This window comes from Phoca vitulina, unplaced genomic scaffold, assembly GCF_004348235.1.
Source record: "Phoca vitulina isolate PV1807 unplaced genomic scaffold, GSC_HSeal_1.0 scaffold9, whole genome shotgun sequence".
NCBI lineage: Eukaryota > Metazoa > Chordata > Mammalia > Carnivora > Phocidae > Phoca > Phoca vitulina.
The window spans coordinates 20,175,642-20,190,569 of NW_022589712.1; the positions used below are offsets into that span (position 1 = coordinate 20,175,642).

Here is a 14,928-nt window from a genome sequence, read left to right on the forward strand (position 1 = left end):
AGTGAGTTTTTTTTTTTTTTTTCCAAGTAGGCTCCATGCCCAGTGAGGAGCCCAACATGGGGGCTTTGATCTCATGACCTTGAGATCAAGACCTGAGTTGAGATCGAGTCACACACAGACTGAGCCACACAGGCACCCTAAATATTTTCAGTATATTAAGCTGATGATTAGAAAATGGAGCTGACACTTTTTGGAAGATACTGGATCATTACATATACGAAACAAATTGATAAGGGAACCCTGCATATAGCCCCTGACAAGCAGGGATCGGAGCTGTGTGCAAAGAAAATTTATTTTATTGTTTAGATATCTACATAGTCCTGGATATGCATAAGGAATAACAAATGATATAAAACATGTTTCGTCTGCAAGATAATTTTGAAATGTCCTAAGCAAATGTCCTAGTTTAGTTTGAAGCATTTGCCAGTTTTCTTTCTCCAAGTATCACTTTCACAAAAATACTTGTGGTTAGTACAGAATATATCTTCTCTCTCAGTGGTCTCTTTCAGATCACAAGGAAGGACCTTTTGACCTATGACATATAATTTTTGATTGTCATTTTTAATGACAGAAATAAAGGACACATAAACTAAATCCACATTTTAGTCAGGAGTCAATCTTCCCACAGCTTATGGTAGAAATGTTATCAATAAGATATTCTGCAAAAACACACAAGGGAGAAACCTGGATTAGTAGTTCAAGTGAAAACAATATAGGGTATTTAAATGAGCCAGCCATTTGTTTTTGCTGCTAAGAAGGCTAACAGAATGACAAGCTGATTCATTATACACAAAAATATACAAACAAGGAATGCTCAGCTCCTGGCCACAAAAATTGCAAAACTCTGACTACTAATCAATTGAAGGATTATATTCAGTTCTGCCAAGTTTAAGTAGGATATTGACATTTCAGGTTAGACATTTTTCCAAAAAGGAGGTGGAGAAAACAAGGCTCTGAGATCTTTTTGTACTAGCATTTCCACCTTTTGAACAATCATACAAACGCTTACTGTCTTCCAGGTTTGTGTGGGACTTCACTCATTTAGCAATCACGGTGGCTTTGCTCAGTGGATGTGATTGTCAAAATATATGGAAAGGAGCTTAGGAAGATTCCCTTGGAGAAGAGGAGACTATGTAAAGAAATGACACTTTTTAAATGTTTGAGGGATTGGTTATATAAATAAGGCAACTAATTACCTTGCACTTGCTGCTCCAGAGAGCAGAAGTATGGTCAAGAGTTATAGGGTGGTAGCTTTCCACTTCCTTTAAGAAAGGACTTTCTAAATAGAATTGGAAGATGGCAAAACAGTTTGCTTTGTGAGATAATGAGCTTCCCATCACTAAATTAGTTTAAACCAGAAGTTGAAAAATTTCCCTCCAAAAATGTTTTAAAGAGGATTGGTTACTGGATGGAAGATTTGATCATATGACTTCTGAGATCCTTTTCATAGTTAACAATCTATGCTTCAGATGATTGATTTAGGCCAACTTTCAATGTCCTCTTTTTCCTTGAACATTGAAAACTACAAATTAACACTTACCAAGGCAACCAAAGGATGGGAGGAAGGTACAAAAGTCCTATGATGCTCAAAGAGAAAACTGAATACTCACTCAGCTCTTGCCACTTCCCAGTGATGTTGGAGAAGACAAGGTAAAGAAAATGTATAGCCTAAATAAATGTGAACATTCTGTAGCTTGGCAGAGGGTCTCACATTATGTGTGTAGGGAATACTTCGATAACTTGTCTGGGGCCACATGGAGTGAGCTGAGGGTGGCTTCTCCATAAAGGACAAGGAGGGTCATCGCCTGCAGGAGAGAAGAAATGGCCATCTCTGCCACAGGAGTCAGCCCCTGAAATCAGGTAGGGCTCATATGACTGGCTTGATTGGGTAGAAGTTATTTCCTCCATGTGCTTGCCATGTAAGATTTTTATTCAGAATTCTTGATGAAGATTTCACTTCAAAACATGCCTGACAAAAATCCAATCTGGTGTCAGTGAAACAAATTTGAATTTGATCGTTCTTGAAACCAGTTTTGGCTTATTGACTGACAATTCTTGGACTATTGTTAGATGAGGTATATTGACTGGTCAAGTCCTGCTTGTCTATCCATTTATTATTTTACCTTTGAGCCAAGTGTGGAGTCAGATCAAATAAAATTGACTCAGAGCACTCCTCGAGGCAAGTGTATTAGACATGCCCGGATTTTACTAGTAACTTAGTCTTCTGGCTAAATACCACCCCTGCCCTCCCGTTGGAAGACCTTGACTGCTTTGTGTCATAAAACAAGAGCTGTTTGCTGTGATGATGTATCAGCCAAGTACATTAAAGAGAAGGATACTTGTGAATATGATGGTATTTCTCAAATAAATAATCTCCTGAGTTGTTTTCTCGCTATTTCCCCTGCTGTTTAATTTCTTCCCTTTGACATAATTTGCTGCCTATTCAGTTAAAGCAATTAGATATTTATGTTAATTAGATACTTGTCGTCTATCCCGAAGTGGAGGTACTTAGCTCGTGAGGGGAGCTGGCCCTCAGATGCTCCTTCTGCAAGTAACTCGTTTTGTTTTGCTGTCTTCTCTGTGGCACACTCCTGTCTACTTCTTCAGCTGTGTATGGCTCTCTCAAAATGCATTAAACTTAAATGGGCCTGCAAAGAAGCATTTCTTCTGTGCCGTCTGTTATTTAAAAATGTGTTGATTATGCTCTTTTCTGGAAAAGAGGATGACCAACTTAGGAGGCAGAAGGAACACTTCCTCTCATTTAGCAAGATCTTGAACTGCTTGGGAGGGGATACGTGTGAAACGAGTGCAAGGGGTTAACAAAGAGATTTTTCCTGTGAGTAAGTGTGGAAAGCAAAGTCATTTTACAAAAGAAAATAACATGAAAAGGTCCTTCAATGAAATGGTTGAGTTCTGATACTTCTTCCCGCTTTGGAAGGTGTGTGTGCGTGCGCGTGCAGGCCTCACCCTGCGTGTACACAGGACTCAGAGTCTGAGTCCTGCCCCCTGCGCTCAGGAACAACCCCGTAAGTGTCCAGCCACCGGTCGTGACACAGGTCAGGGAGAGGAGAGAAGCAGCAAAAGGTTACGAAAGCCAGTGCTGACCTCACAAGAAAGCAAGAGCTTTGAAGTACACATGTGATTTTCCTTTTATCTGCTCTTCCTCTTGATTTATGTTACCCTGAACACTGGGCAGCTTGGGATGGAGATGACATGTCAGTTGAAGATTGAAGAGCAGTGCTGCGTCCGTCTCCCCCCCGCTCCCCCGCAAACCCTCTCTCCCGCCCCACTGTCCATCCTAGCAGCAGTGCCATCCCCTTTCAAGCCTCAAACTTGTGTCATTTTCACTTCCTCCGTCACCTTCATTCTGTTCACGTACTTTATTGCTAAACCAAATTCCATTTCGTCTCATGCTTCCCCCTTAGGTCTGTCTCACCTTTTTCTCATGCCCATTGGTGAACACATCTGTCCCAGATACTTTTTAATTTTGTATCTTGATCAATGTCACTCTCCTCCTGGACTCCCTGCCTCCACCTGTTACACTCGAATCATTGTCCCCCTCGCAGTCTGCATTGTTTTCTCCTCCCATCTCTAAGCCTCTCAACGTTCTTCCTACAACACCCTTTCCTCTCTTCCCTCAAAGCCTTGTAGTGCATTGTCACTGGTTATGTTGTCCAGAATTCTAAAATTATACATACAGCCTGGCAGGGACAAGCCTGGAACTTCATTTCCTTAGTTTCTATTTGTTGGTTCAGGGGTCTTTTCTCGTGTTAGACAAACCTGTCCCAAACTCCCATGTTACAGTCATTCCAGGCCGAATGCCAAGCCTTTACGGAAACAGCCTCATAAGCCTAGAGTAGTTCCTTCTCTTAAATCCCCCCAGTTGTGTCTCTCCTGTCATTAAACTGTCACGATCATTGCTCTCCCATGAAACCTTTCTAGATTAACCAGAGGGGACCTGCACTTTATCTTGTGGAATACAGGATTCCCAGCGACTTCAATGAATATCTCAGCAGTTGGCTTTTTTTTTCTTTTTTACCTTTTGTCTTGTTTCTGATTTCAGCACAGCACATCCATAGGTGATGTTCTTAACTGGATATCAGGGAGTTATATATAGGCCACTGTGTTGCAGGCTTTGTGTGCATGTGTGTGCTTGCAAATTTTGAGAGGGCTCAAGCAATGGATTCATGTACATAGTGTCTTGCCAAACGTGCTATGAGTATACAAGTGATTCTTTGGGATGAGGATGAAAGCAATTCAAGATATTACTCTGGTACTAGACACAACAATAGCAGTAATAGTTTAAAATGAATTGGGTTTCATAACAATTCTTTGATGGAGTTACTATAGTTGTTCTTACTTGCTGATGAGGATACTGAGGTACAGAGAGGTTAATACCTTTTGTAAGGTCACACAGCTTGTAAATGTTCTATGCAGAATCAACATCAAGCCATCTGATACCATAAACCCTACTCTCCACTGTTATGCCATGTTGCCTGATAGCTGATTTACTTTTAAATCTGTATTGAAGGCAACCCAAATTCATGGTTTTTCAAATAGAAAAATAACATTTAAAATATTTAATAAAATCTATGAAGCAAATATTTATGTCTTGACATAGCTCAAATAGATTCTGGTTAGTAATTTAGAAATGTTTTCCACATGAAATTTTAATACAATTTATATTTATTTAAATATGAAAAATTAATATAAAAGGTAAATACATGCTTTTAAAAACATAAGTTTTTTATTTATACCAGGGTGTTGAGGTTATTTTTCTATATGTACAAAATACAAGTGGGGAAAAAGAATGACAATGTATAAGAAATTAATTACACAGATATGCCAGATTAAATAATACATGTGTGCTGCCTACAGACGTTCATGCAGCACACTGAAATAGTTGAATAGGGGATGCAAAAACCATCAGCAATTGGTTTCTTTTCATGTGGAGTCAAAATTTCCTGGATTTATTTCAGGATTTGGTTTTCATTTTCTTCTTTTTCTTTTTGTTGGAAGTGAAATTGAGTAAGAATCTAGACTGTTGGTAAAGGGATTATCAATTGGCAGAAATAAATTTCCATAGCTAGTCACCTGGTTTGAGAAGTATCCTGTAATAGGATAAAGAGCTGTAAAATGAACAGGTAGGATTATATATGGCTTCTTTATCAATAAGTCCAAAGTGCAATGAGTTTTCTGTGTTTTTTTTTTCCCACAATTTTTCCCTAACAAGGTTAAATGTGCTATTGTTTGATGTATAACTTTTTTTAAAGTTTTAAAATTTTATTTTATTTTTATTTTTAAGTAGGGGGCTTAAAACATGGGGCTTGAACTTATGACCCCAAGGTCAAGACATGAGCTGAGATCAAGAGTCGGATGCTTAACCGACTGAGCCACGCAGGCGCCCTTGATATATCACTTTTTGTCATTTCTTCGTTTTGAAATCAGATTTTTTTTCTTCTTTATTCCTTTTTTTTTTTATTGAAGTATAGATGACATACAATGTCACATTAGTTTCAGGTGTACAACATAGTGATTTGACAATGTTTCTTCTTGACTATGGAGTTTTTTATTTTAATTTTTAGTCTTTTTAAATTTTAATGGATTTAGATGCTAAAAGTTGATATAAAAATTTGATGCCAAAAAACCCCACCCCGTTTGTATCTGGTAAGTAGCATTATAAAGAATGTCTTTTCCCTGCCTGAGAACATTCTGAGTGGCTTTTGGTTTTGTTTTTGTTTTTGAGAGCATGAGAGAGGGAGTGCACATGTGGGGTTGGGGGCGTGGGGAGGGGCAGAAGGTGCGGGAGAGAGAGAATCCTAAGACCAGAGGGGCTCGATCTCATAATTCTGAGATCATGACCTGAGCTGAAATATCAAGAGTCGGATGCTAAACCAACTGAGCCACCCGGGGGCCCCTGAGTGTAAGTTTTCTTGAATTAACGCGATGTTGGTCTTCCTCTGAGCCACATATATTCCTTTTTGGGATTTGCAGTCAGCATAATCATACCCCCACCTTTCTGTGTGGTTGAACTTCAAAATGAAGAATTCCTTTATACCACCCCATTTCAGAGAATATGAGGTACACACATCATGGTATAGGACCAGCTACCAGGCCTTAGTGATATCAAAGTTAGGGCTAGTGTTCAAGCTGTTCAGGGTATGTTTTTTTATGTTTCTATAAAGGATAAGGAACAAAAAAAAAATCCTTTACACAAATGAGAACATGCTAAACCAAGGGATATTTTACTTATCAAGTATAACATGCAGTTTTAATCGTAATTGTTGAATAATTATTGTTGTTGGAAATTCTGAGCAGTCTTTCTCTCTCTCTCTCTCTCAAAAAAAGCACAGGTTGACAATTAAAGCCACTTTTTGATTTTCAGGACCAATTTTTCTGTAATAAGTAAACCATAAAATGTATAATCTGTCCTGGCAAAGTTGTATATTTAACTTTTACTGTCATCTTGCTGTCTCTTTAGGTGTGTTACTCCTCTCCATTCCTTCCTTCCCTCTCCCTACCTGCTGTGGTGACAAGAGGCCACTATATGAGTGCTAGGAATGCCTCGCTCTGATTCCCTGGCCTGCCCTCCTCAGTCATAGGCCATATCCCCTGTCTCCCCAAGTTATCGGAAGTTCCTTCCTGCTTGTGACTTATTTTCAAGGTTGGGCCATGATTGTATTCTAAGTTCTAGATGCAACATGATTAAATAATAAAAGTTGGATATATTTAATGCTCTCCCCATAATTAGACACCAGAAAGAGACCTGCTTGCACTGTAGGAATCCCTGAAGACGGAATCCTAAGTAGTGAAATATCTGGCACTGGGATGGTCTAGGTGATCTTTAGAGGCCAGTGGTCCTTAGTAGTGTTTTACAAACTTTGATCTTTTAGCAAACCATCTACATACTTAAATTTAAGACTCTCATGATTATTTGAAAGAAGAAGTTGGAAGGAGTTGGCGGTAATGTGCTTTATTCTATTTTTTCCAAAAGGAAGTAATATTGTTAACTAAGGGATGTATTTTGCGGGAGAATATGAGAAGTAAAGCATTGATTTGATTTACGTATTTTTATCAAATTGTCTTCCTTTTTCTGTTTCTTTGAAAGATCTTAATGAACTATTTGATTTATGAAAATTATTCTGGAGCAAATGACACTAAATACTGTGCACTTTTTAGCAATTTAGTGTTCTTTAGTTATATATTTTGAAGATTGTAATGACTAAATGGGGAAAATTTTCTTCTGGAGGAAAACATTATTTCATGTTGAATAGAGTATTTCCAGATACTCTTCTGTGCCTGCGTTAGATTTTCTAATAGTAGCTTTTTGTAGACTCAATATAAAATTTACATTTGTAAGAGCAGGGTGAAGCTAAAACTGAATTATTTAAATATACATATGTTTTATTCTTTACTAGAAATCAAGTTTGTTTAAAAGAGAATTATCCTAAATGGTCCAATGTGCCTAAATGTCTAATATATTTTTCTTGAGTATGATAGTAAATTCCTAAAGGAAACTTTCAAATCTTTGTATACAGTAATATTATTCAGCAGGCATAATAACATTTTTCAAATTCCCAAGAAGTACAAACTACTTTATTTCCTAAAATGGTAAGTTTTAAAAAATGTATACACATTTTAGAGATTTTTCTGCATGGCCCCCAAAGAACATAAACTCTTTATGGTTATCCAATTTGGCTTTTGTGAATAAACATTTTATTGTTTATAATTCTGTTGGGTGAAAATCAGTCAACACATTTCCATCCTATATATTTTAATGAAAATTCTCCCCACATCTTCAAATTTACGCTGAAGTCTTTCCCCCCACCCATTTAAGTTACTTAAGATCCTGTTAGTGGTTTGGGATATGAAAATGTATTTTGTATTTAGAATCACATAACTTTTAGCTTTTTTAACTGGAAGGCATCCTAGGAGATCATTTCTAGAATAACTTTTTCAGTCTACAGATAAAAAAAAAATTGAATCTCAAAGAAGCTACATAATTCACCTGAGATACCTGGTGAATTTTTTTGTTCATGGTAATAATGGCAAGTACAGGGTAAACATATAAAACGGGAAGAATTGATTCATTTGATAAGTGCTTTTATTTTTTTTGAACGAACATTTACTGGGCACTTACTAAATGTCAAGTGATAAGTACTAATGAACTAAAACAGACATAGTTCCTGATCTCAGTATTCTTAGTCTTTGGGGGGAGAGAAGCCAATGAAATAATCACATAAAAATGTATAATAGAAACTAAAATAGTGCATTGATTGCAGTTCTAGGAGGGCAGACAACAAAAGAACCTGACTGGACTGGAGGTTCGGGAGAGGTTTCACTTCCATCCAGTCACTGAGACAACCCACAAGTTGAAGGAGTCAGGCTCACTGACTTTAGCAGTTAGGTTTTAAAGAAAAAAAATTTGAAAAAAATTTAGAAATAACAGTTTAGTTTGTGCAGAAAAGGCATACACTAAGGGGTATTTGCAGCTTCACAGGCTTGGGAGAGTCACAGCCCCCCGTCGCACCAGTGGGCGTGGATGCAGTGGCCATTTACTCCATGGCCAACTGCAGAGACCACAGAGAGTCTTGCCAACACAGGGCATGGATACTAGCCCGAAGACTTCTGTTGCTCTGTCTCTGGACCCAGGATGTCTCATTCATTTGGTTAACAATTTTTTTTGTGGTAAGATGTGGAAAAGTAAGCAATTTCAATCTCAAGTTAAGACTGTTTTTTTTCCACCCCAAGTTCTCCTTCTCTTGTGTCAGATGATTTTGATATGGCTCCAGGAATTTATGAGACTCATCTAAGAGGAAATGGAATTGGGGTATTGAACTTGTGTTTAATGGGATATGTTTGTGCAGTTTTCAGTGACTTCTAGGCAAAGTTAAACTATTGATAACCATCCTGATAAAGGAATGGCTTCCTGAAATACTTCTCTTGCTCACTGTGCTGACCCACCTGGCATTATAGCATGAAGGTACAGGGCCAGAGGTCATATCATAATATGAATGTGGCTTCCAGGGGCCAACACCACACATTTGTGAGAAATGGAGGAAAACAAGATGTGAAAGGTACAGAGTCAGAAGCTAGTCTGTGAAAAATCCTTCCAATGATCAGATATGTAATACTGTAAGCAGATGACCTGGTTGTCGTCCCTTGCAAGTTGTCCCTTGCTAGGTGTAACTTGATAATGTTGCAAATATATTTATTAATGCACTAAATTAAATTAAGTTAAATTAATTTACATTAAATTAAATGAAAACAGGTAAAGTGAATTCTTTTTTTTTTTTAAAGATTTTATTTATTTATTTATTTGACACAGAGAGAGAGAGAGAGAGAGAGAGAGAGAGAGAGAGCACAAGCAGGGGGAGCAGCAGGCACAGGGAGAGGGAGAAGCAGGCTCCCCACGGAGCAGGGAGCCCGATGCAGGGCTTGATCCCGGGACCCTGGGATCATGACCTGAGCTGAAGGAGACGCTTAACGGACTGAGCCACCCAGGCACCCCTGGTAAAGTAAATTCGGAGAGCTATATCAGCATAGGTAAAGTGATATCAAGAAGGCTGTATCACATCCTATATTAGACTCCAATTGGGAGACAGAAATGTCACACAGTAATGTAAACAGGGGAAGTTTAATATAAAAAAGTATTAACTATAACGGGATTATCTACTAAGGAGTAAAGAAAATATAAAGAATGGGAGAATAATAGCGGACATGGAGAACAGTTCCCCCTCTTGTGCTGAGGTGGAGCATCCAAGGAAGAAACGAATTTGGAAGATCCTACCTTCCTCTCTCCTGCCACACCGTGAGATTCAGACTTCCCTGGAGATGCTGCAGCCATGACCCCCCGGATGGCAGAGACCTTGCAGAAGTGCTATCAGAATTCTGTCCTCTGGTGTAGGGGAAGCCATCCATGAGAAGGTGCCCTGCTGAAGAACTCATTGAGAAGCCCCCTGCCGGGATATGGCCCTCTATGTGCCAGAGGAAGCTGCCTGTAGGGTGTTCTGTGCTGCGGATTGCTGTGGGAGCAAAGTGAGAAGAGCATAACCATGCACCAGAAGAAAACCCCTTTCCTCCTTCAGTGTCCTTCCAGCACCCTCTACTGTGCAAGCCAACTGGCAAGGGAAAACCCTTCTAGTTTCACAAACAGGCAATGAAGGGTGGATTTGGAACTGAGAAGCCATAAGTTGATGCCCGAAACATACCCTTTAGGAAACTATCATTGCCAATAACCTACAAATCAGGTAGATGTTGCAAAATCCAGGGGGGAAAACTGAAAAATAAGGAAAACCACTCCTCTTGTATGTCTCTTCTACTCTCCATACTCTACTACAACCCTGCTTTGCTTCTTACGCTTCTGGTCACCAAATGTGTGATTCCCCTCCCCCCCATACCAAGCAATTTTGTGACACCTGCTAGGTGTCATACAATTTAACTTAGTTCTGACACTATCTACTTGGAGATACCATGAGATCCCACAGGTTAAGGGCTCAGTCCCACAAGACTGCCCCACCCCCCCTTCAGATGCCAAGCCCAAGTCCAGGCTGTCACTTGTGCTTCCAACCACCTGGCTATAAATTGGAAGTTCCCACAACCCCCCCCTTGGGTTTGATTAATTTGCTAGAGCAGCTCACAGAACTCAGAGCAACATTTTACTTATTAGAATACTAGTTATAAAAAGATTTAATGTAGGAACAACTAGATGGAAGAGATGTATAGGACAAAATATGTGGGAGAGACACAGAGCTTCCATGCCTTCTACAGGCATGCCCCTCTCCCAGCATCCCTATGTGTACACCAATCTGAAAGCTCTCCAAACTCTGTCCTTTAGGGTTTTTATGGAGGCTTTGTTACATAGACATAATTGATTAAATCATTAGCCTTTGGTGACTGATTCAACCTCCAGACCCTGTCCCCTGCTTGGAGGAGGGGGTGCTGAAAGTTCTAACCTTTTAATCACAAGTTGGTTCTCTTCACAACCAGTCTTCATCCTGTGGGCTTTCCAAAAGTTGTTTCATTAACATAAACTCAGATGTGGTTGAAAGGGGCTTGTTAGAAATAAGAAAAGAAATTAATTTCACCTTTATCACTCAGGAGCTATTTCAGGAACGGGGAAGAAAACTAAATATTATAACAAAAGATGTGACTTTGGCCCTTATATAGGAAATGGCAAGGGTTCTAGGAGCTATGAGCCAGGAACCACAGACAAAGACCAAATGTATATTTTTCTTACTGTAAGTCACAATGTAAGAAGTGTATTTTGAAAGGAAAACCCTCTAAGGGTAAGAGTAGGGTTGGGAGATTGGGGAATGGAGTAGGAGGTGGCCAGTGAAGAACCTTGTTATCGTTGCATGGAAGGAATACCAGTTTTCTGTGGTCAGAAATGACAGAACTAGGCAGAGACGATAGAGAAGTTTTGTTAGAGACTTCAGTGGATTTGTGGGAAGGGCTACTATACCAAAAAGTTCATTGGCGTAAACAGGGAGTTTGAACTGTAGTGTCTTTTCATTGGCTGAGCTCTAATAGTCTCTTAGCGGCTGGGCTGTTGCTAGGCAAGGAGAAAATCTTCCTGTTGCTGGAGTAGTAAAGTAGGCTTCTTTCTGAAAGGTATGCCTTTTCCTGTTGAGGCTTAAAAAAAGGCTGTGAGTGGTACAGTGTGAGAGCTCCCCCTTCTGGCTTACCAACTCCATTTTATTTATTTATTTTTTAAATTTTTTATTATGTTCAGTTAGCCAACATATAGTACATCATTAGTTTTTGATGTAGTGTTCAGCGATTCATTAGTTGCATATAACACCCAACTCCATTTTAAATGAGGTTTCCTTTATTCAGTTTCACAGAACTGAGTGAATTCATTGATTACTGTTAGGTGAAAACCTCTAAGGAGAACACAGCTTGCCTTGTTCATGGATAAGTAAAGAGAATAAAACAGCATGCATCTTATAAAATGTACAACACAAGATAAAAGTGTATAAAAGTGTATAAAAGGATAAAAATCAGGGTGACCTCAAATCTGTTTCATAAAACAATAAATATAAAGAGACAATGGTATTACAGCCAATGTGATAAGATAAAAATGGAAATAACAAATGTAAGAAAGAAGATAAAGAAATGATGTTGGTTTTCTCAGATGATGTAATGGCTAAAAGTAGAATAGAATATACAGAAACTTAGAACAATTAAGAGTTCAGCAAGGTTGCCAATTGTAAGATCAACAGATAAAATTTGATGGCATTTCTATATTTCAGAAATAATAAATCAGAAAATATAATTTATAAGGAAAAATATAACTTCTGTAACATAAAGAAAAAAACTATTATTTACTTAGATACTCTTCCAAAAGGATATATATGTAATTTATGAAGAAAATTATAATACTTTGTTGAAGAAAGTTAAAGGAAATTTATATACATAGAGGACTATACCATGTTTACCGATGACACAGTTTGCTGTAAATATTTAAGTGATTCATTAAAAAGAAAGGGTAGAATGGTCTAGAATGGAATCTAGCCACAAAGAACTATGATAATACATATAAGGCAGAGTCTAATGAGATTTTTAATGTTTTACTCTTAAATATGTAAGAAAAGCTAAGGATTATCATGTATATAGGAAATCTTCCAATATATGTAAGAAAGATATCAAAATATACAGAAATGGGTACAGATAATATAGAAAACAAATGAAAATTTCAAAGAAATTATAACTTACGTTTTTAAAAATAAGAGAAATTGTGGCACCCATAAAAAAAAGAAGAGGATGCTATAGAAAAGAATGGAGTTACTGAAAATTAAAGATATGATAAATGAAATTAGAAATTCAATAATGAGTTTGAAAGATAAAGAAATTTTCCACTAAGTAGAACATGATAAAAAAATTGACGATAAGACAGGAAAGATAAGAAAATTAGAGGGGGTGCCTGGGTGGCTCAGTCGGTTAAGTGTCTGTCTTCGGCTCAGGTCATGATCTCAGGATCCTGGGATGGAGCCCTCTGTAGGGCTCCCTGCTCAGCGGGATCCTGCTTCTCCCTCGCCCCCCCCCCCACACCCCACCAGCTCCTGCTTTCTCTCAAATAAATAAATAAAATCTAAAAAAAAAAAAAGAATATTAGAGAACTAACTCCAGAAGTATGGTATTTAAATAGTAGAAATTTCAGAAAGGGAGCATAGATAAAACATTGCGGAGGAAATTATCAAAGATGTAGGAAAAGAAAATCATCCAAAAGTGAGGGATATAAATTTCCATATTGAAAAAGTTTACTGGGGCGCCTGGGTGGCTCAGTCGTTAAGCGTCTGCCTTTGGCTCAGGTCATGATCCTAGGGTCCTGGGATTGAGCCCCACATCAGGCTCCCTGCTCCGCGGGAAGCCTGCTTTTCTCTCTCCCACTCCCCCTGCTTGTGTTCCCTCTCTCCCTGTGTCTCTCTCTGTCAAATAAATAAATAAAATCTTTAAAAAAAAAGAAAAAGAAAAAGAAAAAGTTTACTGAATATTCAGCCCAATAATATTCAGTAAACTTTATTCCTGAATATTTAAAAGTAATTAGAAAAGGCATATCAAGACCTTTAATCATGATATTTTAGAATACCAGAAGACCCTAAAAGCTACCAAAAATTAAAAACAAACAGGTCAGATACAAAAGATCTGAGTGGCTCAAAATAAATACTGGATGCTAGAAAACAATGAAACAGTCTTCTATTAGAAGAAGAGTTCTATGCCCAGCCAAACTATCAATCAATGTAAGTGCAGAATAAGATATTTTCAGACACATAAAGTCTTTAAAAATTTATTTCCTGTGCAGCACTTCTTCAGAACCTAATGAAGAATGTGTTCCTATCAAAATAAGTAAATAAACCAAGAATGAGGAAGACCTAAGATCCAAGAAACAAGATACAGCATAGAAGAAAGTAAAGGGGAATCCCAGGATGACAACTCTGTTGAAGGCTTAGAGAGAATCCAGTCCGTATGATAGCCAGAAGGTAAGAGAGTTCCAGGAGGAGTGGAGGTATCTCTAGTTCAAAAATGGAACTATTAACTTTTCAGTATGACAGTGTAGAAAAGTATATTGAGTAGTGTTTTTATAAGATTGTGGAGGGTGTAGGAAGCCATCCCAAGATTTAAAGAAATGAAAGCAAATGAAATAAAAGAGAGGTATTTTGTAATTCCAAGAAGAACCAGAAGAAGCACTAGAAGAAGAATTAAGGCATAATATACTTAAGAGTAAAAAATATCTACATAGTTGTATTAAAAATATTCAATATATATACTATAAAACTTGTGATATAGCAATATTGAGAAAATGGGAAGAGGGGAAGAGGAAACCCAGGAGATTTTCATCTAACAGAATAATTAGTAAGAAGTCTAACATAGTTGACAATTTGCAATAGATGTATATTATTTAGAGATGTGGAGCAAATTCCAAAATAAATAGCAAAAGCAGTAGAAAGTGATTGTTTCTGGGTAGTGGGAGTGGGGATGGGGATGTGGGAGAATATTTTTGTCTCTGCTATATACTGCACATGTTGTAGTGTTTCCAAATAGGGTCATTATTGGTGTTTTGGGTGCCAATGCTTCTCTTCTGGGAGGGCATCCTATGCATCCTATGCATTTAGCACTATGGCTCACCTAATCTTTGGCTAAAGGATGCCAGTAGCCCCTCCCGTGACTTGTGACTAATCTAAATCCTCCTACATTTTTCCTAAAGCCCTCTGAGGGAAAATGGCACTCCTTGCAGCTGAGAGCTATTATTTTCCTTTGATAAGAATTCAAACTGATTATAGAAAGAAATAGAACCTGTGGAATATAGAGAAAGGTATACTCTGAAGAAGATCCATAGTGCTAAAATAATTTCATTATAAGAAATATATAATAAGTGGAAAAAATTAAACATTCACTTCAAGAAACTTGAAAAAAATAAAAAAGAAA

General features: G+C 37.9%; 1 protein-coding gene across 6 annotated transcripts in view; it reads left to right on the plus strand.

Annotated features, from left to right (window-relative positions):
* The window catches only part of EPM2A (EPM2A glucan phosphatase, laforin), a 241,657-nt gene that overhangs the window by 109,135 nt on the left and 117,594 nt on the right, over positions 1-14,928 (plus strand). Inside the window, exon 5 of one of the 6 annotated variants that reach the window (XR_004299973.1) lies at positions 13,805-13,982. The exons of 4 other annotated variants lie outside the window; for them this stretch is intronic. Coding sequence is in view for 1 of the 2 variants with exons in the window: in XM_032407725.1 (XP_032263616.1) it covers positions 13,805-13,822 (18 nt within the window). In the remaining variant the exon portion in view is untranslated. Of the gene's footprint in view, positions 1-13,804; positions 14,384-14,928 lie in introns of those variants that run through there. One more of the 6 variants, XM_032407725.1, reaches the window with a different exon arrangement.